The sequence below is a fragment of the Ascaphus truei genome, chromosome 16, assembly GCF_040206685.1.
Source record: "Ascaphus truei isolate aAscTru1 chromosome 16, aAscTru1.hap1, whole genome shotgun sequence".
In the NCBI taxonomy this organism is placed as follows: Eukaryota; Metazoa; Chordata; class Amphibia; order Anura; family Ascaphidae; genus Ascaphus; species Ascaphus truei.
This window is the reverse complement of record NC_134498.1, coordinates 32360325-32387456: the sequence shown is the minus strand read 5'-3', so window position 1 is coordinate 32387456 and position 27132 is coordinate 32360325. Positions and strand designations below refer to the sequence as shown.

The 27132-nt window shown below is 41.7% G+C and overlaps 1 protein-coding gene and 1 long non-coding RNA gene across 3 annotated transcripts in view; one reads left to right on the top strand and one right to left on the bottom strand.

Annotated features, from left to right (window-relative positions):
• The window catches only part of LOC142467384 (uncharacterized), a 47983-nt gene extending 32124 nt beyond the window's left edge, over positions 1-15859 (top strand). The window contains exons 9-11 of the mRNA XM_075573003.1: positions 6604-6650; positions 7324-7372; positions 7791-15859. Coding sequence (XP_075429118.1) covers positions 6604-6650; positions 7324-7372; positions 7791-7796 — 102 coding nt within the window. The 3' untranslated portion in view covers positions 7797-15859. The remainder of the gene's footprint in view (positions 1-6603; positions 6651-7323; positions 7373-7790) is intronic.
• A 2177-nt stretch (positions 15860-18036) lies between these two features.
• LOC142467383 (uncharacterized) lies at positions 18037-27120 on the bottom strand. Of its 2 annotated transcripts, XR_012788387.1 has the most exons (4): positions 27105-27120; positions 26933-26993; positions 24823-24889; positions 18037-20718 (listed from the first exon to the last, which is right to left on the bottom strand). It is a non-coding gene; the product is annotated as an uncharacterized LOC142467383 (long non-coding RNA). The 2 variants fall into 2 exon arrangements; XR_012788386.1 differs by lacking the exon at positions 27105-27120 and having other exon boundaries at positions 26933-27099.
• Positions 27121-27132: the final 12 nt, after the last annotated feature.

Below are 27132 nucleotides of genomic sequence, written 5' to 3'. Positions count from 1 at the left end.
AACTCCTCCTATTACTCCGTATAACCACTCCCTATAACTCCTCCTATTACTCCGTATAACCACTCCCTATAACTCCTCCTATTACTCCGTATAACCGCTCCCTATAACTCCTCCTATTACTCTGTATAACCACTCCCTATAACTCCTCCTATTTCTCCGTATAACCACTCCCTATAACTCCTCCTATTACTCTGTATAACCTCTCCCTATAACTCCTCCTATTACTCCGTATAACCACTCCCTATAACTCCTCCTATTACTCCGTATAACCACTCCCTATAACTCCTCCTATTACTCCGTATAACCGCTCCCTATAACTCCTCCTATTACTCTGTATAACCACTCCCTATAACTCCTCCTATTACTCTGAATAACCACTCCCTATAACTCCTATTACTCCGTATAACCACTCCCTGTAACTTCTCCTATTACTCCGTATAACCACTCCCTATAACTCCTCCTATTACTCCGTATAACCACTCCCTGTAACTTCTCCTATTACTCCGTATAACCACTCCCTGTAACTTCTCCTATTACTCCGTATAACCACTCCCTATAACTCCTCCGATTACTCTGTATAACCACTCCCTATAACTCCTCATATTGCTCTGTATAACCTCCCTATAACTCCTCCTATTACTCTGTATAACCACTCCCTATAACTCCTCTTATTACTCCGTATAACCACTCCCTATAACTCCTCTTATTGCTCCATATAACCACTCCCTATAACTCCTCCTATTGCTCCGTATAACCTCTCCCTATAACTCCTCAAATTACTCCGTATAACCACTCCCTATAACTCCTCATATTGCTCCGTATAACCTCCCTATAACTCCTCCTATTACTCTGTATAACCACTCCCTATAACTCCTCTTATTACTCCGCAAACCACTCCCTATAACTCCTCCTATTACTCCGTATAACCACTCCCTATAACTCCCCATATTGGTCCATGGGAGAGGGAGTGGCTCAGTGAGTAAAAGACACTGAGTGGCACTGAGAGTGTGAAGCAGGGGAGCCTGGTTCAATTCCCGGTGTCGGCTCCTTGTGACCTTGGGCAAGTCACTTTATCTCCCTGTGCCTCAGGCACCAAAAACATAGATTGTAAGCTCCAAGGGGCAGGGACCTGTGTCTGCAAAATGTCTCTGTAAAGCGCTACGTATAACTAGCAGCGCTATACAGAAACATGCTATTATTATTATTATTATTATATTATGGAACGGCTGCCTATAACTCACCTTATTGCTTTCTATAACCGTTCCCTATAACTACTCATATTTTTCATACAACCACTCCTGGTAACTCCTTTCTAACTACCCCTATTGGATCATATAACTACTCTCTATAACGTTACCAAACTCCTCTTATTGTTCCATATAACCGGCTTCTGATAATCTCACCCTTACTAATATTGCTACACTCTCTATGACCTGTTACTCGACATACAGAAACTGCTCAATGCACAGGTAACCCAGCCACGTTTTAGCCCTCAGACTTCTAGTTATCGCTGACGTGGGGGCCTGAGTCCCTAATGACACGGTGGCACACGAAGCTTACGGTCAGATGGTGGGAATAAGGACACAATGTATGGGTGGTACAATGGCTTTATATATGCCCTGGGTCAACCTCAATACATGGTGATCCTCAGCAGAAGACCCTTACCCATAATATGCACAATCGTAATACATTACATTCAACTGTAACACTGTGCGTGTGGCAATTAGTGTCAGTGGTGCGTCACTCATGGTGAGGAACTGTCAATTAGAATGTTCTAATACAGTCCAAGCCTTTCCCGGACAAAACCAGCTACTGGGTATACTTTAACTGTGCCCTTGTCTGACCGTGTATAACTACATACAGTACAGGGGAAGGTATGGTGTTTATTACAGCAATTACAAAAAAATATCTCGGCAGCGCCTCCAATGTAACACCACCACGTTTTAGTCTTCACTGTTTCCTCTGCTGGTTGGTTCCTCAATAATTTGAGTCATGTAATTGTCTTTAAGCACCCCCAAAACCTGTTTCCTTACGTTGTTATACTAATCTCATTGCCCCACTCTACTGTATATCTGGTTAATTAAAATTAAAATCACCCATTATGCAAACATGATATAGTTTTCATCTTTTCTCCAATGTGAAAAAGTATTTAGGCTTCCTCAATCTCAGATATTTGGTGTTTTATAGCATATCCCTACAAACCTTTTCTTTGTACTTATACCTCCACTGCTTATTTCTATCCACAAGGTCTCTACATTTTGATAATTTCCTTCATAAATATCTTCCCTTATAATCCAGTTTAACATATAACATACTCCACCTCCTCTTCTATTTGCTCTATCCTTCCGGATAAAGGGAATAGCCCTCGAAATTAACTGCCCAGTCATGAGTTTCATCCCACCATGTTTCAGTAATGCCTATGATATCATACTGCTCCCTTGCAGCTATTAATTAAAGCTCCCCCATTGTATCTGTCAGGCTTCTTGCATGCATTTAATGTTTTTTCCAGTCTGTGCTATTATGTTATCTGCTCCTGCCTTTCTACTTCATTTGTATTTAGTCTTTAGAAGTTTTCTAGTATTACCTGTGTAGCCCTCTTACCCCTTTTTGGGAAGAGTCTATGGGTGCTGATATTATCTGTTGGCTCACAGAGATCTGAGCCTCCGCCACTGAGTGCCTGGGGTATACCTGAGTTACTTGATGACAGCGCCTCCACCTGAACGGGATCCCAATTGGTGGGGATAACCCTGTGCAGGAACAAATAATAATACTACACAGAATATAATAATAACCTTTACTAAGCACACATCTCGGTACATATATATATATATATATATATATATATATATATATATATATATATATAAAATCTTAACCACTCTATATTGTATAGATGGTACAATTGCCCACACACCATACCCGGCTGTAGTAACCCACCACAGTGTTACCCCACACCGTGTCCACAGTACTGTCCAAGGGCCCTTGGCCACTCTACCACGCAAGTGTCCCCAAGTGAAACCCCCCACCCTTTAGGCGTGATCAGCGCTGTACTGTACAGTGTTGGTGCACTTGTAGAATGATACCTGCCCAAGGATCCTGCACCTGGGTATCGCAGAATACAACAGGGAATCTGTCCGGTCCGACGTCATCCGCCACCGCGTGGGGTGAATTCCGGCGTGGATAATATCACCTTCAGGATAGTCTGTATCCTTTGGGGCGTTCTGGTCCCAGAACCCACCTTGCAGGGCTGCGCAGCATAGCAGCTGTATCCCTGACTACCAAAGGGCTAATGGGGCAGAGTACCTATCTAAGGGCTTGTCCCTAAAACAAACACAAGCTTTACAGGTGAGCCGGGGTCTAGCTGGGGCCTAGGGGAAACAGTCTGGCCTAGTACAGAGGAGCACTGCTCCCTGTACACTACCTGACCCTTTGCTGTCCCTCATTCGACTAGCGTGGTCTCCGCGCACCAAATGTATCAATCCCCTGAGCAGGGGAACCAGGCCGCACAATTGGCCGCCTCGCAGCATGTGATAAGTAGCCCGAGGGCTGCTGGGAACTGTAGTTCCCCATTGAGCCTTGTATCTCTAATGGCCGTCGTGGGGACCCCTCTGCGCATGTACAAGGGGTAGCAAGATGGCCGCCGTACTCCCAACCTGCGCATGCGTGAACTGAAATGGCTGCCGCCGGACTGTGCATGTGTAACTCTGCACACAATGGTGGCGCCCTGCAAATGGAGCTGCCGGCGACGCGATCGCCTCCTCCACCACACTGGCACCTGCCAAACGTACCCGCACCGCTCCCACGCCGAACCGAAGATAGAGAGGGGCAGGGGAAACCCTGGCTACACCTGTGTCCCGGGAGACCATTCACAGAATCAAGAACCAGACAGGACATAAAGATCAAGTAAACAGGTGTTTATTTAGATTGTAACCAAGAGACACAGCACGCAGTCATTTAACAGGTGAAAACAGGGGTAATCCTAGCAGTCCCAGGAGCCGGTGCCACCAAAATGGCTGACACGGCGCAGCTTCCACTCCTGTGGGGGATCGGTAATTCCAGGCAGCGCTGGATGCAAGGCATAGGCAGGCAAGTTTAAATCAGAAAGGCACGCAGCCTCGTCTTGGGTTTTTCTGGCACAAGCTCAGAGTACACCATTTAGTCCATCTACACGTCAGTCCAGGAATGATCTGTGAAACTGAGATTGGCTGCCCCTTTTCTACTGTAGTTTCCTGTCTCCATAGCAATTCATGGTGAAAGGGTGGGGACCAATCACAACATGGAAGCTGCTTGTGAAACCAATCGCAGCATGGATGCTAAGTGGGCGAATCACAGAGCGATCTACATAGGCCAATCAGGTCTGTGGGAAGTTCAAACTAACTGAGACCTGAGTCAGTTAGGTCTTAAACTAGAACCTCAGGTCTAGTTTCAGCTGGATACCTCCTGTGGAGATAGATGGCTCAGAGTCTGAGCTGAACAATGGCCCTGCCCTTAGTCACAGATTCCCAGGCCTTAGTACGCACCCCTCCCCCTCCAGTCCCAGCAATAGCCATTTGTCCAGACGTGGTCTGAACAAAGTGTTTCTCAGCCCTGCATGTCCAGAGCCCTTGGCTATGCTATAAAACACATTGTTATGCTTGCAGTTACATTACACACAGAAAATAAAGGTTTATACATATATTCACATTATATATTTGGCCAGATAAGCCACAATAGGATGTATATACAGGGAAACCCTATATATTCATCCAGACGATAGGACAATGGCTGGGCTTCACCTTTATTATAAGAGCCTCATTGCCCATATCGTCACAATCTGTATTTAATATGGGTGTCTCTCCCTTCTTGCCAAACTCCCCTTGCCCCCATTCCATCTCCATGACCCATCCCTATCTGTTCTATTTAGTTCCATATCTGTTTGTTGTCCCTCCCCCCTTGTTCCTAGTTTAAAATCTCCAACATTGTTATCATTCTCCCTGTAGAGGGAGAAAGGGGGTGGCCCGGTATTAAAGGGGTTGCACCCCATATGGCCATCCCCTGACCTCACCAGAGAGACAAGGGGTTAACTGGACTGCGGTCCAGGGATGAGGTTTGCACCTTGTTGTACCTTGAAAATGTATCTTCCCCTGTTCCCATGTTTCATTATAAGCATGTATTTTAATGTTTTAAAGTGCATTTCTGTATCTCCAGTTCTGGAGGTCGCAGAGAATTCATATTTGGCCAATATGTGGAGTCACTGTAGGCATTAAAAACTGGCAAAGGTCGACCCACTGAGCCCACCAGAATGGAACTTATTAATATGTGTAGATATTAAAGTTTATATGTATTTTATTTTGGATCTGTTCTGAAAATGCAGACGCCATCTGCTAGGCTAATAAGTCATGAAGGGCAGTTAGCTGAGTAGCCTAAGCATGGTGATCAAAAAGTTAACTGCCTTGATTGTTTACCCAATGTCTAGGGATTAAGTATTAATCAATCAACAAACTCTGCCAGTCTAATTGTTACCTGAGGGCAAGGGTTAGTCTGTGTCTCCACGTTAGATAATTGTTCACCAATAGGCTGTATTCAATGTTAAGAATAGGGTTGCACAGGTATATAAACTGTGTCAACCCTACAGTTTTGAGTTGTGCTTCTGATTCCACCTGGAATGTCACCGGATTGATGGAGAATTGCTAGCGGATAATTCTCCATTCCCCAACCCTAAGTAAGTGTTACCTTCTTGTCTGTTAATTGTACTATATTGATGTGTTCACCTTATTTAAGGAATAAATTATATTTTATTATATCTAAGCCTCGTTCAGTTCAACCCAGATATTTGGTGTTCATTATATCTTGTCATAAACTACCGTGACACTCCCCCCTCCCGGGCACACAACAAACCCTCTTCATTAAGGTGCAATTCATCCCTACCATAAAGATAGCACCTCTCTGAAAAGGAGTCAGAATGCCCTAAAAACCCCAAACCCTCCTTCCTACACCACACCACTTTCTTAGTCATGCATTAACCTCCCTAATCACCGACTGTCTCCCTGGGATACCGCATGGCACTGGTAGTATTTCCGAAAATACTACCTTGGAGGTCGTTGCCTTAAGCTTTTGGCCTAGATCCCTGAAATCAATTTTTAGGGCCATCCATCTTTCTCTAACTTTGTAATTGGTGCCAACATGTACCAAGGCCACTGAGTCAGTCCCACCCCCTCCCAATAATCTGTGTACCCAATCTGCAATGTGCCACACTCGAGCACATGGGAGACAACAAACTGTTCGGTTCATGCGATCATGGCAACAGATTGTCCTATCTACGCTCCTAATAATGGAGTCCCCTGCCACCACAATCTTTCTTGATCTCTGAGTATCCTGAGCCCCCTCTGTGCTGGAGGAACTATTCCCCTGGCTGCTAGAGAAATCAGTCGCCCCGAGCCTTTACATTCCTGCCCTGACACTCCCAATATCTTCACTCAATCTGGCAAATCTGTTTATTGTGCATATATAATTGACATGAATGAGAGTTCTTCTTTTTCAGCACCTAATGTTTTTGCTGATTTAATGACTGGTGAATCTGGGCCTGAATCTTATAATGAGCTATGAAAATCTTATATCTTTTAGAATCCAGTTCAGGTTCCACTGATGAATGGCGACTCTGAATCACAGGTAACACTGTTCTATAAAATACTTTACCAGCTTTATTGAACTAAATACTAGAGATGAGCGTAACCTTTCCACAAGTTTATGTATTTGGGGAATTTTTGACATTCACGGCTGGCGACAAATGTTGGAGAATCCGAAACTTCATCACACTGTCGGAGATGAATGCTCTTCTCTATTAGTAATAATCAATCAATTAACAATATGGGTGCTGAAACACGTCCAGTCCATTGGGGGTTTGAAGAAAGAGTCAGAAAGTCAGTCCAATTTACTGTAATATAATATAATTCAAAGCTTGATGGTAAAAACCACGTAGGTTTTTTCTCAGTTTAGAACTTTTACTGCACTAAACGTGCAGGGAAACAGCAGGGTGAAAAACTATCAAAGAAATATATGAATGCAATCAAACATGCACTAGTTATTACTGGGTTATTTGCACCATATTAGACATGCATATAGGCCACACCTACTAGTCAATATGATAATTTTCCATTGTTCACTAGAGCTTATTCTTCTTACCTTCTATCAAACTAGATGTTTGCTGTTAGAAAATAATTGGTCCCTGTTACCCATCTTGACCTTGCTTCCCAGCTCTGAAACCTGCTTATCTCCTTTGTTTTTGCATTCCAATGTCCTACTGAAATGATTTGCTAAGATATGTCCATATTATATTTTTAGGAGGCAAGGTCAGACTGACCGATCTTTGGATGATACTTCTGGTGAGACGCAGGTAACAGCATTCTATAAAATACTGGACCAGATTTATGGATCTAAACCTTTTGCTATTAAGGAGCAATTCAATATAAGTCCCGCCCCCCAACCTCCGATTTAATTTCCCATTCAAAGCAATGGGGTTTTGGTATATACTGAATTACTAAATGTGTGATACCCAAATAAATCTATGTTTAAGTAAACATATCTATAATTGGGAAAGAATTGCATCCAGGAAAATATAGTGCATTGTAAAATTCTTTTTAGTAGCTCTACTTATTGTAGCTGCTGATAATGCACTGTATAATAATATGGAGCACATCTATACATTCCAGCCCCTGATAATAAACATTCTGTGCTGTGTAAGGAATAATATAATTAATCAGAGCGTACTGCTTTAGTACTCATAGGTGTTGTTTTTATTACTTCCCATTCAGATCTGATACTGGAGGATCCAGCTCAGCTTCCTCCGTGATGCTGGATAATTGGCTGCACTGGACATCATTTATAAGAGAGATTTTAGTGCAAGTGTCTGGGTTGAATGTATATAGTGGTCTTCACACTATTTCTGGACAGTCCATCATCTCCATCTCACTAATTACAAAAACAATTAAGGACGAGAACAGCATTAATTAGAAATGGATCTTCATTGCGGATCGGGTAGACAGATTGTTGGGGGGGGGGGGGGGCTGGGATTGACCCGGCGGTCTTGGTACACATTGGCACCAATGACAAAGTTAGAGAAAGATGGAGGGTCCTAAAAATGATTACATGGATCTAGGCTAAAAGCTTAAAGCAAGGACCTCCAAGGTAGTATTTTCTGAAATACTACCAGTGCCATGCGCTACTGCAGGGAGACAGTCAGAGATCAGGGAGGTTAATGCATGGCTAAGAAAGTGGTGCAGGAAGGAGGGGTTTGGGTTTTTAGAGCACTGGGACTCCTTTTCTGAGAGGCGCCATCTATATTCTAGGGACGGATTTCACCTCAATGAAGAGGGATCTTCTGTGCTAGGGGGGAGAATGCTAAAAAGGTTGGAGGAGATTTTAAACTAGGATGGAGGGGGGAGGGGAATGAAACAGATAATTAACTAAATGGAATAGAGGAGGATACAAGGTGGTATGGAGGTAGAATGGGGGCAAGTGCAAGTTTGACAAGCAGTGAGATACCCATAGTAAATACAGATAATACTAGAAAACTTCTAAAGACTAAACCAAGTGGGCGCAGAAAGGAAGGCGCAGATGAGATAATAGTACAGGCTGAAAAAAAACTTAAATGCATGCTTGTTAATGCAAGAAGCCTGACAGATAAAACGGGGGAGCTTGAATTAATAGCTGTAAGGTGAGTAGTATGATATCATAGGCATTACTGAAACATGGTGGGATGAAACTCATGACTGGACAGTTAATTTAGAGGGTTATTCCCTTTTTTGCAAGGATCGAATAAATAGAAGGGGAGGTGGAATATGTTTATATGTTAAACCGGATCTAAAACCTATTATAAGGGATGATGTTTATGAAGGCAATGATGAAAATGTAGAGACTTTGTGGATAGAAATTAGCAGTGCAGGTAAAAGTATTAAGAAAATGTTTGTGGGAATATGCTATAAACTACCAAATATCTGTGAGATTGAGGAAGCTAAAATTCTTTTGCAAATGGAAAAGGCATCAAAACTGGGTCATGTTTGCATAATGGGGGTTTTAATTATCCAGACATAGACTGGGGCAATGAGATTAGCGTTACAACAAAAGGAAACAGGTTTTTGGGGGTGCTTAAAGACAATTATATGACCCAAATTATTGAGGAACCAACCAGGAGAGGGGCAATACTGGATTTGGTCATATCAAACAATGTAGAAGTAATAACAAATATTCAAGTCCTGGAACATTTGGGTAACAGTGATCATACACTGGCGACACACTTTATTCGAGCTCGGCTAGTCCCACGAATTCGGGTATACCCAGGTGTTTTGAGGTTTGTGACTGTTTTCTGCCCGAGTGCATTGAGTTATTTTCCGGCAGGGATTGAAGCATTTTATTCCCGCTGGCTGCAATACTGCACAGTACATATATATATACTGCATTACAATTCATGAATTTATGCCATCTGGTAGACACGCGAAGCATTGCAGCCTATTAAATCCTAATCATTATCATTTAACAGATCAGCCGCCCATCAGCCAGGCATGAACCCAGGCTGGGAAGGCAAATGCAACGGGGCTTGTCAGAGGTGAGGAGCGGCGCATTCCAGGTATCTGCCAGGTACATACTGGGTATTTGCTCGAATAAAGTGTGTCGGTGCAGTAGCATGGTCTCATTTGAAATAAATTATCAAAAAATAGATTTCTTGGGTTCAACAAAGACCTTAAACTTTAGAAAGGCAGATTTTAATAAACTGAGGTCTAATCTAGTAGTAATACAATGGGATGATGTTTTTGTAGGGAAAAATGTAGCAGATAAATGGGCAGTCTTTAAAACATTGTTAGAAAAGCACACTTATCAGTGTTTACCCTTGGGTAATAAGTATAAAAGAAATAAGTCAAAACCAATGTGGCTAAATAAACAGGTAGGGGAGGAAATGGACAAGAAGAGGAAGGCGTTTAGATTCTTTTAAGTCAGAAGGGACGGAGACATCGTATCAGAATTATAAGGAATGCAACAAAATGTGCAAAAGGTCAATCAAATTAGCAAAAATGGATAATGAAAAAAGGATTGCAATAGAAAGTAAGGTCAACCCTAAAAAGTTCTTTAAGTACCTTAATAACAAAAAAATGAGAAAAGAATATATAGGACCCTTTCAGTGTGAGATGGGTAGGCAGATTATTATTGGAGATAAGGAAAAAGCTGAGGTATTAAACAAATTCTTTGCCTCTGTGTTTACCAGGGAAGAATCAAGTTCAATAGTAGTGCCGCAGGAGGAAGCCACAACCTCCATATTAATGAACAATTGGTTAACTGAGGAAGAAGTTCGTAAGCGACTTGAAAAAATTAAAGTAAATAAGGCACCTGGCCCCGATGGCATACATCCAAGAGTTCTCAAGGAGTTAAGCTCAGTAATAGCCAAACCATTATATTTAATATTCAAGGACTCAATTTCCACAGGCTCAGTACCACAAGATTGGCGTAAAGCAGATGTGGTGCCTATATTTAAAAAGGGAGCTAGATCACAACCGGGAAATTACAGACTTGTAAGCCTGACTTCAATAGTAGGGAAACTATTTGAAGGTTTAATACGGGATAATATTCAGGAATACCTAATGGAAAACAAAATTATTAGTAATAGTCAGCATGGATTTATGAAGGATAGATCTTGCCAAACTAACCTTATTTGTTTCTTTGAGGAGGTAAGTAGGAATTTAGACCAGGGTAATGCAGTTGATGTGGTCTACTTAGATTTTGCAAAGGCTTTTTATACGGTTTCACACAAGAGGTTGGTGTACAAAATAAAGAAAATTGGACTCAGTAATAATATATGCACCTGGATTGAAAACTGGTTAAAGGACAGACAACAGAGGGTTGTCATAAATGGAACTTTTTCAGGTTGGGCTAAAGTCGCGAGTGGAGTACCTCAGGGATCAGTACTGGGACCCCTGCTTTTTAACTTGTTTATTAATGACCTTGAGGTTGGGAACGAGAGCAAAGTCTCCATCTTTGCTGATGATACTAAATTGTGTAAGGTAATAGAATCAGAGCAGGATGTAATTTCTCTTCAGAAGGACTTGGAGAGACTGGAAACGTGGGCAGGTAAATGGCAAATGAGGTTTAATACAGATAAATGTAAGGTTATGCATTTGGGATGCAAGAATAAAAAGGCGACTTACAAATTAAATGGAGATATATTGGGGGAATCCTTGATGGAGAAGGATTTAGGAGTGCTTCTAGACTGCAGGCTTAACAATAGTGCCCAATGTCATGCAGTAGCTGCAAAGGCAAACAAGATCTTATCTTGCATCAAACGGGCAATGGATGGAAGGGAAGTAAACATAATTATGCCCCTTTACAAAGCACTAGTAAGACCACACCTTGAAAATGGAGTACAAGTTTGGGCACCAATCCTAAGAAAAGACATTATGGAACTAGAGAGAGTGCAGAGAAGAGCCACCAAATTAATAAAGTTAATGGACAATCTAATTTATGAGGAGAGGCTAGCTAAATAAGATTTATTTACATTAGAAAAGAGTCGTCTAAGAGGGGATATGATAACTATATACAAATATATTCAGGGACAATACAAGGAGCTTTCAAAAGAACTATTCATCGCACGGGCAGTACAAAGGATTCGGGGGCCATCCCTTAAGGTTGAAGGAAAGGAGATTTCACCAGCAACAAAGGAAAGGGTTCTTTACAGTAAGGGCAGTTAAAATGTGGAATTCATTACCCATGGAGACTGTGATGGCAGATACAATAGATTTGTTCAAAAAAAGGTTGGACATCTTTTTAGATGGGAAAGGTATACAGGGATATACCAAATAAGTATACATGGGAAGGATGTTGATCCAGGGATTAATCCGATTGCCAATTCTTGGAGTCAGGAAGGAATTAATTTTTCCCCTTAATGGGGTTTTTTGTTTGCCTTCCTCTGGATCAATAAGTAAGTATAGATATAGGATAACATATCTGTGGTCTAAATTTATCATAGGTTAAACTTGATGGACCTACGTCTTTTTTCAACCTCATCTACTATGTAACTATGTAACTATGTAAATATGCTAGAAAAATGGAGGCCTGTTGTTATTGGTCTCACTTCTGTGTCACTATCAGTGTTTCTCACCTTTAGGCCCGTACTATAGTGCGCGTGCCTGTGCTAACGCGCGTGCACGTGCCGCACACTTTTTGTGTGTATGCTGTGAGGGAGTGAGGTACTGTGTGTGTGTGTGTGTGTGTGTGTAACATATATACACATACATATATATATATATTATTAAGATTATGGTGGGTAAAAAAAGTGACAAAAACCCTCCACAGTATAGCATACTGTATAGCAACTGTAGATACAGTAATATTTACAGTATATGTATATATACATACATTTCAGCGGTGGTAGCGGCCCGAATTCTTTATTTTACTCATCTTCCCCCCTGTGGGCCGGTTCCACGCTCTCTGCCGTGCGCGCGTGCGGCCCTATTACAGAATGGCTGACTAACCTCAGCCAACTATAACTGTCGCGCGCGTGCACGGCAATCGCGCGCACTATAGAACAGCCCTTAAAAGTACAATACCTACTGTTCATCAACCTTGGCACAGTACCTGATGGATGTCATTATTTTTCGTGCAAAAAAAGTGTATGACATAATGTCATTTTATGATTACATTTGCAATGTTAACTTGCACTAACTTACACTATGTAACTTGTCATACAGATCCAGGTATATCCTACAATATGAACTTCTTTTAAGACCTTGTGATTTGTTTCCCTGTAATCCCTGTATCATCTCAAAGTTGGGCAAAGGTCTCAGATACCATCATGTAGTTTAATTGTGCTATGGAATTTAAAGTTTACACATCAATTGGTCCATAGACTGAAATATGATCACCCACTTACAGGGCAGCAGACTGATTTCCCGGTGCCCAGGACTAGTTACATCCGCCCCCCCCCCTCCTCCCCGTCAGTATTGCGAGCCCCCTATTTCCCACCCCACGAGTCGCCTCTATTTCCCACCCTCTTCCCATGTATTTCTCCGTCTCACTCCCTCTTCCTCAATTACCTCCCCTCCCGCCTCGCATGCATTTCTCTCCCCTGCATCTCATTCTTACTCCCTCTTTTCCTCACTCCCTCTCCCCCTCTCTCCTCTCACTCAATACCCCCCACAATATACATATAACTCCACTGTCCCAAAACATTTTAAAAAGACCCCCAATACATTTTAAAAAAGCCCCCCACATATTTTAAAAAGCCCCCACCCCCAATACATATAAAAGACCCCACAATACATATAATCAAGACCCCCACTCCTCCAATACATATTTAAAAAAAAATACACTTACCTTGTGGATGGTCTGCGGGGGGCCGGCACTACAAGTTGGGCCCGACCTCTGGCCAGACCCGGCTGGCGGTCCTCTCGTGGCCAGGCCCCGGCCCTCACTCACTGCAGGCCTCTATCCCTCTGTCTCACCCCGAACTGGCACGCACTGGGTCTCCCTCCCACGCACTGGGCCAAGCCTACTTCCGGCGCGCTGACGTCACAGAGGCCCGTCGGTATGGGACAGTGATAGAGGCCTGCATCTGAGAGGGAGCCGGGAGAGGACCGGCTTCCGGGCCTGGCCAGAGGTCAGGCCCAAGTTGCGCCGCCGGGCCCCCCTGCCGCCACTGGGCCCCGGACACCTCTACCTTTTGCCCCCCCCCCTGTCGGCGGCCCTGCCGTCTTACAGAAATCATGTTCACCCATAGACAGCCGTTTACACGGCTTTAAATGAATTTAATATTTTGTAATGTAAATAAAAGTACCGCTTGCAGTTCATTTGCATGTCTCAGACAGGTCTGCAACCCGGTCTTTCCCCATTATTGCTTAGCAAACAGTGCTTTCATTGGAGCAAGGGATTCTGGGTAATGACATGCAAATTAGCAGTGTGTCACTCTTTACTTCTCATCCATTTGACATTTTGCAAAAAAATTATGTTTTCTACATTTTCAACACAAACTATTTGATCTACCCATTACATTTCTTAGAAAAATCTTAGATCTAGTATCATTATACAGTAGGTCTCCATAAAAAGGGAGACTTTTTTTTAAACATAAATATAAGTCAGCGATTCATCACTCTGCCTTCTTGTTACATTGGCTTTTTTTTTTTTAGAAACCATATACTGTAAATAGCTGTATATACTGTAACATTATCAAATAAATAACATTTATATTGTATTGCATGTATTTTAAAATATAGAATTTATAATGGGAGCCATATTTAAGAGATCACAAATAATTAGTACAAAAAGATGCTGACAATGTTTTAGATCAATATTCTGTTTATACGGTATATTTCCCTATATAGAGGTTACACAGTTACATAGTAGATGAGATTTAAAAAAAGATATACTGTATGTCCAAGTTCAACCTATGCTAAATTTAGATGACAGATACGTTATCCTATAAGCGTACTTACAGTATATTGATCCAGGGGAAGGCAAACACAAAACCCCAGTGACATATCATCTAATGATATTTCATAAGGGGAAAAATAAATTCCTTTCTGGCAGCAAATATTGGCAATCAGATTACACCCTGGATCAACATACTTCCCATGTTTACTTATTTGTTATATCCCTGTATACAGTAGCTTTCCTTTCTAAAAAGCTGTCCAACCTTTTTTTTAAGATATCTATTGTATCTGCCATCACAGTCTCCATGGGTAATGAATTCAACATTGTAACTGCCCATACTGTAAAGAACCCTTTTCTTTGTTGCTGGTGAAATCTCTTTTCCTCCAACCTTTAAAAATAAATAAAAAATATTAGATAATAAGCTCCTTGGTGCCTGGATTTTCTTCTTATTGTCTCAGTTTGTCTTAACTTATGTATGTACTTGTACTGATAATATCATGAGATATTAAGTATTATAATCAATCTGGTGCTTCAGGGGTTAATGTGGTTACCATTTGTCGTAAAAATATAAGATATTGTGTTTAACAGGTCAGGACCCTTCCTGTGTCTGCTAATCTACAAAAAGGTCTTATTTGAAGGGGTATCACAGACTGGACCACTACAAGTAGAATATGTGTTGTATGGGACTGATAGAATCTAGAGATAAGGGCATTTGTTGTGCTAGAGATGGGATTAAATCATGGCTCTCCTAACATTTTTTTATATACAGGCAGATTTCAAAGGGTATTCTTTGGGGGGTTCTGCAAGGTTCAAGGAGTGGGGCTTAGAAGGTATTCCACAAGAGTGAATTTATTAAAAATTAGGATATCGGGTAATAACGTCTATTCTAAAGAATAACGTTTAGATATTTGAAATCATTGCAAGAAGACTAATGCTATAAGGCCAAACCCTTCATGTCCAGGAGGTGATAAAGGGCAGATATCCATTTGTCACTCAAATTTAGGAGCAAGCCGGTCAAAATTAGTGTTGTTACATTCAGCAAACTTGCCTGAATTTATTGATATGACTCACATCTAAGTATTAAAGAAATTCAAATATATTTAGGCACATTTTAAATGTCTTTTTAGAGGAAGCTTTTTTTCTAAGTTGTTAAACTGTCAACCCAGCAGCTGATTTACGACAGGGGTGGGCTTATGGTGTTCATAATGAAGGGAAGTCAAAGTACTGTAAAAGGCCCTACTTTTTAATTATGAATGAGAATTCAACAGAGGTGTTTTGGGAGCACACACACATGAATTTTAATCTTCTGCTCCAGTGACATCTCTGGGAAAGACCTATGACGTGACAATGTACTGTATAGGGATTTCTGTTTTATCCTTTTATATTAAGAAACTGTTCTGCATTTATTGTAATTGTATGTTCTTTTTTTCTGAAATCTAAAGCACTGTATTTTTATATATTAAAACAATCTTGGATAAGTATTGCTTTGGCCTCTGAATGAACTGTTGCATGCTTTGTAGAGAGTATTTACATTTTCGAACACATTTTACTACAACAGACAGTTTTTTTTAATAAGTGTGTGTGTGTGTGTGTGTGTGTGTGTGTGTGTGTGTGTGTGTGTGTGTGTGTGTGTGTGTGTGTGTGTGTGTGTGTGTGTGTGTGTGTGTGTGTGTGACAGGGATAAATATTTGATGTTTTAGTCCCTTATGATCATTATATACCCTCCACAATTGAATGGGTAATGATGAGAGAGGTGTCTGTCAGAGCAACCCCGCTAGTGGATACAGAACTACCACTGTTAGTAATAACAATAGTGACCAATAAGATTGTGAAGCGCCGCTATTTAACCCGCCCCTCTGCTATGTGACACCCCCCTACTGACTGAGAGCACGAAACGCGCGCGTCGGCTAGTCCTATCATGGGCACGCGCAGGGACTGCACTCAGACAGTAGCAGTCAGTTCACACAGCGACCGGTGCTGGTTCCTGCTCCTGCTCTTAAGGAGACTGTAGCCGTGATTACTCTGACAGCGACTGTCTCCGTGTAGGTGTTTACAGGGCAGTAGAGTTCCTACTTCTGTTAAGTGGCTGTTACCCATTCATGAATATTTGTTACAGCTTACTATGGATACTTTTAATAGCTCATTAAGTGGTTCAAGCTCATTCATGAATATGGGCTATAACTATATTTAACATCATTATTTTAGTACTCTGTAGTGTTGCAGCTCATACAGCAACTGCTGCTATTTTGTCTTGTACACTTAATTACAAGGGAGAATATATTTACACTACATGAGTTCCTATACATATCAGTCACTTAGCTCTTTATTTGAATAGAGCTAGATTGGAGCTATAACATTTGTGGCTGGACAAGTGCAACATCAGTAGCTACTAAGTATCTTATATTGCCACATCAAAGAAGGATCATTAAGAGGGGTTTGGTGTCTTTGTTCTGATATACTATATGTGCTGTGTACTATAATTTGCACCAATCCTTAGGTAGCCGTGTACTCCATAGGTGCAGGTCACAAGCCTTCAATACTCCTGTTACATGCAGCAAGCTATCACACAAATGTCTGCAATACTCACTAATTGATCACACTTATTCAATTAAAGTGTTGACAGGGTTCCGTAACATGAGTGGCTGTCAGCAGCACCCTCTCCTCTACTCAAAGCCTATGTACACTAACTTAGGCCTCGGCCAGGGTGGCTCTGAGTGGGCGCGCTCAAGCTGGCCGCGATGAAACACATTGCGCCAATGTGTGTGGCCAGCGTGAGCGAGCGTCGGCGCTCAGGGCAAGCAAATTTGCCGCTCTCAAGCGCGTCACGTGAGCGGTTCGCCCAATGAGGGCGAACCAGCTCCGTGATGTCATGGCTGCGCCCCCATGCGAGCGAGCGTGCGCCTAGCTGGCCACGAATAGCCCGGCCGAGCAGGACACAGTGCACGAGCGCCAGGGCGCCCTTTCCCTGCTTGGCCGCAGCCTAAGGGTACTCTGCATTTCGGACCCCTTTATATAATTGATTTAATACAGCGCAACTATCTATTTTAGTATTCGTGATCCAGCGTGTCAACACTACACTCGACATAGGATCATTAGCGTTTGTCTATTGTCTGTGCATTTTAGCCACCATTATTTTAGTATTTATGATCATTAAAGTTTTTATTTTAATTGTACAACTAATCATTTAGTTCAGGGAGCACGAGTGCTATATGATGGGTTTCTTTTCTCCTCCAGTATACCATATTAGCCTACCCATCAGCACCCCTCCTACACTCTAACTTTATTAAGCTGAAGCGAGGCGTCCCTATCGTTTAAGTCTTTAAGGTGTGTCCAGTACTGGACGGTGTCCTATGACAGAGCACTGCTTGGTAAATATAACCCTATATCATACCACACCTGGCTTTTTAACGTTAGAATTGGCAAACAAATAGGGGAAACTGGTAAAGACTTTTATCAATTTTATTATAATTTGTGTCAACATAACTGCTCCTGTGAACGCGGCGCAGGAAAACACTATTGGAGCAAAGACGGCAGATTAAATTGATGCTCCACAATTCCTTAACTTCTCTCCCCCCTGAACAGAAGAATAGGAGAATATCCAGAGCAGCAACTGGACGGCAGAATCAAGTCGGACAGTACCCAGGTAGATCAAGTAGAAAAGGCTTTATTAGAACAAATAGGAGATGGCAATCTCCATAAAACACCTACGCGTTTCACACCTCAATGGCGCTTTCTCACGGAGTAGGGAACAAGGAGTTAACAAACATTTAAATACATTCTTGACCGCCAAATTGCAGGTGAGTGCAATCCGTAATTAAAAATGATCAAAAGTGATGCCACCAATCGTTATCCATGCAGGTTAACCCCTAATGGGTGGGTATTCTGTTAAAACTCTGTGGATAGAGATCAGGGAATAAGTAAATCTATATGAGTCCTATGTTAAATGAAAAAAATATTGTTTTATAATGCCCAAATGCGCTCACATTTCTTCTTAACCGCTAATGGGGTTAATCAAATATGGATTAATCAATGAAGTAAAGATAGAGATAGACACCAAGTCTTAATGATAACAATGTGTTTTGCTATATTCATAAATTGGACATCAAAAAGACCCATTAAATATTTACACTGGGTTTAAAATCCTAAAGGCTCCTTTGGAAGTGTCTAAAAAAAACTAGCACAAATAGAACAAAATATCTCAATTCTACTAACAGAAACATTGTAATTCTCTGTATGTAAACATTTTTAAACAGCCAAGTCTATGTAGATTGAAAATGTATGTATTTGTTCCAGAGCTATACATTTAAATGTACTTAGAGAGCCTGAAGGGCAAAATGTGAAGTGTTTTGAAACAGGGTGATTAGTATCTTTTTTTAGGATCAATCTCAGGTGCTCCACAACACGGATTTTCAATAATCTCGTGGTAAATCCCACATACTGCTTGTGGCATCCACAGATCCAGAGATAAATTACATGATTTGTTTGGCATGAAATAAATGAATGGATTTTAAATTATGTTGTCTTCTCTTTATTATGAAAGTTTTGAGTTTTTTTGTTTTTTTATAAATATGGACATATTTTACCCCGACCACATTTGTGGGATCCTTTTAATTGTGGGAATAAGGTATTGCATTGTTTGGATATCACTGCGCACCACATGCTTGGTGAGAGCATGTTGCCCACGGTTTGTGCTTTTATAAAAAACAATTTTAGGGTCAGAACTGACCATGCTCCGGATCAAGGGGTCTAAAGACAGAGTATTCCAATGTTTCCTGATTACAGCAACCAAGCTGCAGCCATAATATCTATAATGAGTTATAAAATAAGGTGGATCTAGTAATGTCAAAATAAATCAATCCGTGTCTATCTGTGTGCAGTGCCACATCGTAGGCCTCTGATAGATCTTTCTGACCGTAGCCTCTGTTAATAAAACGAACCATAAAATCACGTGATTTGATTACAAAATTCTCTAGAGATTAACCATTTCTGCGCTGAAGCAGGAATTGACCCCGTGGGATATCCCTGAAGAGGACACGGGAATGGCAACTCTTGGAGTGTAACAAGAGTTGCACAAATATTCTTTTCGGTATATCTCTGCTTGGACTGTTTTGTTGGTATCCACATATAATTATAAATCTAGAAACTGCACGTAATCCTGATGGTGATAATGAACTTAATTTAAAATGTACTCATTATCTTCTAAGTAAATAAAGAATTCTAACAATCTGTACACAGGTCCATTCCAGATTATAAGCAAATTGTCTATATAGAGCCTGTAGAATGCTGTTATGACAAAACAGAATTTTGTCTCCAAACACATAAGACATCTCCCACCAACTACTGTAGTGTTGTACCGGGTACAACTTAAAAAAAAAACAGGTAACGGGTACCTGGGCAAAATCAATTGTTCTACCCGGCCGGGTACCTGTTTGGCACTTACGTGCAGGGTGGAGGAAGACCGCAGCGACATCTATGAAGAGCAGCAGAGCTCCTGTGGTGGTGTCATCATCAGAAGAGTCTTCAGCCGGCGTGGGAGCAGCAGGAATTCATTACACAGCATCCGGTAGCAGTGTGAGCCGTGGAACCATGTTACCATAGCAGGAGCATTCCTATTGGACAGCCGCTCCTGCTCCGGTCACATGGTTCCCCGGCACACACTGCTACCTGCTGCTGTGCTGTGTAATGGATTCCTGCTGCTCCCACACCGGCTGAAGAAACACTTCGGATGTTGACACAGCCATAAGACCTCTGCTGCTCTTCATAGATGTCTTCTGTCGCTGGCTGCAGGTAAGTGATGGGATTTTTTTCAGCTACTCTGACATTACTCGGCGCCAGAAATTACCCGAAACCGGGCCCACTTCTCAGTTGCTGGGTCCGGGTAATGTCCGGGTACCTGAAAAAGTGCCGGATAATTCTGGGTAGTCGGTACATCACTACCATCAACCCATGAATAGGTTGGCATACGATGGGGCAAAACAGGTGCCCATCGCTGTCCCACGTGTTTGGAGATAAAACTTACTGTCAAATAAAAAATAATTGAGTGAGTGCAAAGTGAATACTGTCTCATAAAAAGGTGATGTGGGCAGGTGATAGTGTAGCAGTAGAGTGTAAAAAGTGACTAGTTGCCGTGTATCAAGGCCGAACTGATTAAACTTTGTATCTTTGTTATATGTTGCGAAGGATCTTTCCGTTGCAGTCTAAATGTTGTAGCACATTAATAATTCATATCTTCACATTTATGTTCGTGCCACTGCTTCCCTGCGATTCCTCTCCTCACTGCACTGGTCCAGATAAGCCATCACGCTGATTGCCAGCATCCTCCTCCGAAATCTGGAAATAAAAGGGTGTATACTGTAAGTTCAAGGTAGAAAAAAAAAGTTTGGTTTCACGCACTGCTCTGTTTTTTTGAGCAGAGCTGCTACTTGTGTAAGAACAGGTCCCGATGTAACATTTTAGATTTACGCCACTTGAGATGTGGAGGATTTTTGGGGGGCAAATATGAGAGATATCAACTGCTTGGCCATATTTGTAGTTTACATGATAACCTGCAAATGTGGACATCAGTATATTGGGAGGACTATTCGTTTGCTGTGCACTACATTTTTAGAGCACAAGCACAACATTAAAATTGGAGTTATGTCCCATAGTCTACCCAAAAATGTTGCCATTTGTCAGAATAGGAAACCAGAGTGTATGAAAATAATGGGACTGGAGCATACACCCGTCTGTCCTAGGGGGTGATAGGTTAAGTACTCTGCAAACAAGAAACCTACTGGATTTTTACATTGAATAGTGTTTTCCCTCATGGTTTCAATGAGAATATTGAAACCTGCACCATAGTTTAAATACAACATGCCTCCTTCATTTTATATCTACATCTTATACTATTGTTGCCTTGGCATTTGCATTCTGTGTGGTCTTGCAAATACATAGTATTAGATTGGAGGAATAACACATACCGTTATTATTTGTAGAGATGCACATTGGCATGTAGTTCTTTATTGTGTAATGATTGCAGTTTTGTGCTATCTGTTGGTGTTACTGTGTGTCCTCTTTCTTCCTCCCTCTTTTTTGCATTTAACCATTTACGTGCTTTTTACTTCTGTGTGTTTTTTGTTATCTACATACCAAGTGTGCACCTGACGGTTTAGACAGGATTTGTCCACTTGATATATATTGATTATGTTTTTCTTTTGAATGTCTACTAACGCATTTATATATGTCTATGTGCAATATTGATACTTGCTTTTATGTATTCTACATTTTTTTAAAACTTTTATTGGGCTCATATGCTATTCTTAATTGGGAGGGTATATTAGATACTCTCTCAGTACCCTTGGATATTCCCAGGATGAAGTTACTACAGCGGTGATGGTTTTGATATTAGTAATTTATGATTGTTTATCACAGCTAATTTAGCCCTTTTTATTGTGCACAATTTTTCCATCTTATTTGCATTTGGTCTGTTATTACCTTTCATTATTAGAATCCTTCATTATATTGATATTTTCAGTATTTAAGCACTTATTTCTTAGTGTATTAGGAGTTGTGAGAGCCAACCAGCTTCCCTTTTTTTGAGGCTCCACTTTTAGCCCGGTCGCATCCCCAGGGCGCTGAGCAGACCTCCCGTCACTTAACCGCAACCTGTGCGTGGGTTTCCAATCACCTGCTGGTGTGTACGCCTCTCGCTCGTTGCTCTGCTTCGGTCTGCTTCCCAAACATGCGCGGCAAGTGACTGAGCACCGGTATAAGTGAGCGAGTGGAAGGAGTTCTGGAGGAACAAAGCTGGGACCACCTGGGAGATCAACAATCGGGATAACCACGCGGAGTTGTCCACGGAGGTTTGTGGTGGTGGTGGTTTGTGGGGGGAGAGGACGACTGGGCTGGAAGCTAAGGCGCTGCATGACTAATTAAACTGGTGGTATATAGTGATGGGCAGCGTGGAGGTCCCATTACCCGCAGTAACCCACTTACACCCCCGGAGTGACTGCTATTATTGACTCCTTACATCCTCCATTAGCTCTCCAATTTGAACTCTCCAACTTATTTGTTACAGAGACATTGTGTTCCATCTATATCTGTCTTATCTCTCAGTATATGCTTAGTGTTTATACACCTTCAGGTTGCAAGTAACAACTAATATAACGTTACCATGCAGAAATTGAGGTATCCCTTATTTTTCCTCTTCTGATAGTCTATTAACCCTCTCATTATTTGATCCACGTTTTTATTATTATATTTCTAACTATGCGCCGGGTGCTATAGATAAATATTTATATGTGGGGGTTTTTGTGTTAAAACCGGCATTGGGGCAGCATTGTTTAATACGTTTGTGAATTTATTAAGCGTCGAATTAATGGGCAGCACCTCCAGAGATGAAAGTGAACTTACATTGCTAAATAACTTTTTTTTTAAATTTCCATGGTAAATAACACGTTTGAGGTTTCATTTAATATTAACAACCATTATCCACAGGATCAAACTGTTTGCCATCAAAATGATTATCTCGGCTATTTTCTTGTTTCAATGGAAATATGAACCTGTCATTAGTCTGAGGAACATACGTAGCTGAAATGCTGGAATCCAGTGTTCCCAGGGAAAAACAAAACATTTATTCATCACAAGTTAGTAGACAGGTACTTTAGCACTTTGTGAAGCATAATACATGGAATCTTTTTTTATATGTGAATTGATTTGCTACTGATCTTTTTAACGAACATACAATGCGACAAGTGAGTTCAATTGTATAGGAAGTATTACTCCTGCAGCAAGAACTAATTTCATGTGTATAATAAGTAAGGAAACTGTCCGAGTGAAGAGCAGATTTGTACAGTGGCAGACATCTTTAGAAAGTCCAGAAGGAAATGTTTCTACTTCAATAATTCTTCAAAACAGAAGAGTATTGACTGATTTCCAATGTTCAGGAGGAAAAGGACAACGTAAATAGTGTAAGACTGTAAGTTGTTTATACAGAAACCAAAGATTTTGGACCATTGAAGCAGGTCTGGAAGTTTAAACCAGCGGCTTAAAGCTGCAGTTCAGTCAATATCCTGCATGTGTGTTTTTTTTAAATAAATCAGTTCTGTAGTAAGAAAAAATACTTTTAGCATTTTCTGTTTTAAATAAAACAACTTTGAAAGACCAATTTTCTTGTATTCTATTTTAACAAGCATGCTTGTTCCTATAGCAACGATTTACATTCCCCATATTTAAAGATGTCGCCAAACTTTGCTGATCAATAGATGGAGAACGAATTGACCGGCAGCTATACAGTTCTTTAGGTAATTAGAGATTGCACACATGAAACTATTGAAGTAAAAAAAAAAAGACTGAACTGCAGCTTTAAGGCTTTGTTCATAGTGCAGGCTACGGCGCGAGCTACTTGGCTCGCAACGAAACAAACAATAGGACGGCAATGTAGTACACATGCGTTACAGGGAGAGCGGCGCTTCGCAATACATACAAGTTTGTTTTGCAAGCGCGTCGCTGGGAAGGAGGAGGAGTGCGGAAGTTAGCGCATCCTACTATGGACGCGGACTAAGAATAAACTTTGGGGGAGCTGAAATTCTAGTGAAGGGGTAAACCTCCAAATTTCATATGTCTCATACGTTTCATATGTCATTTCAAGTCTGACATGTTCTCATCATACTGTTACTGGAGAAAATGGGGAGTTAGAGAGGAATTATAGGGAGCAGTTATATGGGGTAATAGGAGGAGTTATAGGGAGTGGGTATATGGGGCAATAGGAGGAATTATAGGGAGGGGTTATTTGGGGTAATAGGAGGAGTTATAGGGAGCGGTTATATGGGGCAATAGGAGGAGTTATAGGGAGTGGTTATATGGGGTAATAGGAGGAGTTACAGGGAGCGGTTATATGGGGTAATAGGAGGAGTTATAGGGAGCGGTTATATGGGGTAATAGGAGGAGTTATAGGGAGCGGTTTGTATGGAGCAATAGCATGAGTTATATGGAGCAACATTAGTTATAGGGAGAGATTTTATAGAGTGATAGGAGGAGTTATAGGCCACGATTATAGTGCAGGCACGCGCAAGGAGTCACGCTCACCTGTCACCCGAGTGATTCCTGGACTCTTATGGGGAGGCGTGGCCGTGACATCACCAGGCTGGTTTGCCCTCATTGGCTGAACCGCTCACGTGACGCGGCCCTTGCGCAAAAAAACCCCGAATTATTTTGTCTCTTCAAAATTCCTTGCACATGCGGTCGCACATACTATGGCTGGCCTGATAGAGGCACTGCATTTTGTTCGCACCGCATGAACTATGGCCGCAGCCATTGGGAGCTGGCATATAGAGAAGGTAAGGGCACTTCAATAACTCTTATGGCGAGCGGAGGATAAGTACTGTGTAGATAATCAGGCTGCAGTGTCTTTTATTCCCATTCTTAATAACCGTGGATTCCTGTTTATTCCATTACCTTTCCAAGAAAGTCTTTCTGTGTTTTACATGCCGAGTTTCTGTTTCTTGTGTCATCTTTCTGCCTGCTGTAAATTAAAAAGAGGCATGGTATGGAGAGAAAGGGGGGGGGGGAAAGAGAGGGGGGGGGGGAAAGAGATGGGGGGGGGAAAGAGAGGGGGGGGGGGAAAGAGAGGGGGGGGGAAAGAGAGGGGGGGGGGAAAGAGAGGGGGGGGAAAGAGAGGGGGGGGGAAAGAGAGGGGGGGAGAGGGGGGGAGAGGGGGGGGGAGGAGGGATAGGGGGACGGAGAGAGAGGGGGGAGAAAGGGGAGGGGGAAGTGTGAGAGGGGAGGGGGGAGTGAGAGGGAAAAGGGGGGGAAGATTGAGAGGGGAAGTGAGAGAGGGAACATTGCGAGAGGGAAAGGGTGAGGGTTGGTGAAAGGGTGGTGTGGGGGAAGAAAGAGTCGGGGGGGGAGGGGGAGACAAATCAGTAATTTTCTGGTCTTAACATCCAAAGTCTCATGCATGCAGTTTCCCTTTAAACCACCTTCTGCTTAACTAGGTCATTGGAAAGTCTCAGTGATAGTTTCGGTAGCTTTGTTTGCTGCCTGGAAAGCCCCAAATGATCTGGACAGGTTTAGTCATACTCGAGACAGTTTAACTATACCGCAAGTTAAGGTTAAGGGTGGTGGCTGAACAGCAGATGCAGCTTTTTGTTAAATGGTTATATGTATAAATACAATAAATATTGATCTTATATCGCATCCTACATTAGATAGAAACTCAGGACTGTCTGAACCTGTCCCTCATCATCTGCAGTCAAGGAGAAACTCTAAATTAGATAAGAACCTAGCACTGTCTGAGGCTGCATGCTATTACATTTTTCTGCGTTGCTGTACTCGCTGGCAGTGACAGTGATAATGATGTAATGCTGCAGACAAAACAATATCCTACGTGTGTTTAAAATAAAAAATTAAATAAAAATCAGTTCTGTACTATGAGAAAATACTTGTAGCATTTTTTAAACAGCTCTTAACGACATTTTTAATGTATTATAATGTAACAAGCATTTTTTGTTCCTATAGCAATCATTTACAAAGTCACACACCCTTCCTCTTCTGAAACATGCTCTGGCACACCCCTTTTTGTGCCCTGCCCTCTCTCTAGCAGGGCACTAATTGTATCTAGTGACAGCCTGGTCGCATGATCTTCCCCACAGAACTTTGCATCTTTGGCCCTCTTCTGCTGCACAGCCAGCCATTTAGTGAAAGCAGCAGTTCAAGCAATATCCTACATGTGTTTTGTTTAAATAAATCAGTTCTGTGCTATGAGAAATACTTGCAGCATTTAAATAAAAAATAATTTTTTTTTATTTAAAGACATTTTTAATGTTTCTAATGTAGGAAGCAGTTCCAAAGTGACAGCTCCCTTCCCCTGCTGATAGGCTCTGGCTCATGAGCCCCGCCCTCTCTCTAGCAGTGAACCAATTGTATCTAGTAACTGCCCAGTCAATCATATTCCAGAACTACATTTCCCATAATGCTGAATTAAATAACCCGGAGCAACGGATCGATCTGCAGCTTAGCTCAGCACCTGTCAGTGTGCAGATTGTATTGATGCACATATTGAATGGGAAAAATAATTGGAAAAAATTTAAACGGCAGCTTGAACCTCCGAGCCGATTCTTCATTGATCGATCATAGGAGAACGGATCGATCGGCAACTTAGCTAATTACTTATCATTGTGTGGTTTGTATTGATAATCAGCAGCTTGGACTGCTGCTTTAATGGTGTTAATGGTGTCTTCTGACTTTAACAGCTGCTGGTACAAGCACAGTACACACTGATTAACACACAGACACACTAATAAGCACACAGATACACAAAGACAACGCACTAATTACCACACTGTTATAGTTATACAGTACATGCAGACACACTTTGAGAGGGACACACAAGGACACGGGTACAGTCTAAACACAGACACAATGATGCAAATAATATACACAAATGCATATACTATTGCACACGCACATTCACACATAGACCCGCTTATGCTACATATTCCTGAATTCTTTCTTATGTGGCTGCTATCCTACCAGCTGGACAGAGGGACAGACAAGTACAACTTACTGTTTGTGTGAGTCCTTGCAGCAAGAGATCGTGTATAAGGTGTGGGCAGGAAACTAGAACTCTATATATTCCGACAGAGGATGAAACTGAAACGATCTATAATTTCCATTGACATTTTGCCAATTCTCTGTTTTACACAATCACACGTATCGCACTGCAGAATTTTATTTACCTTACACTGACTGTAAGCCGTTCCACCC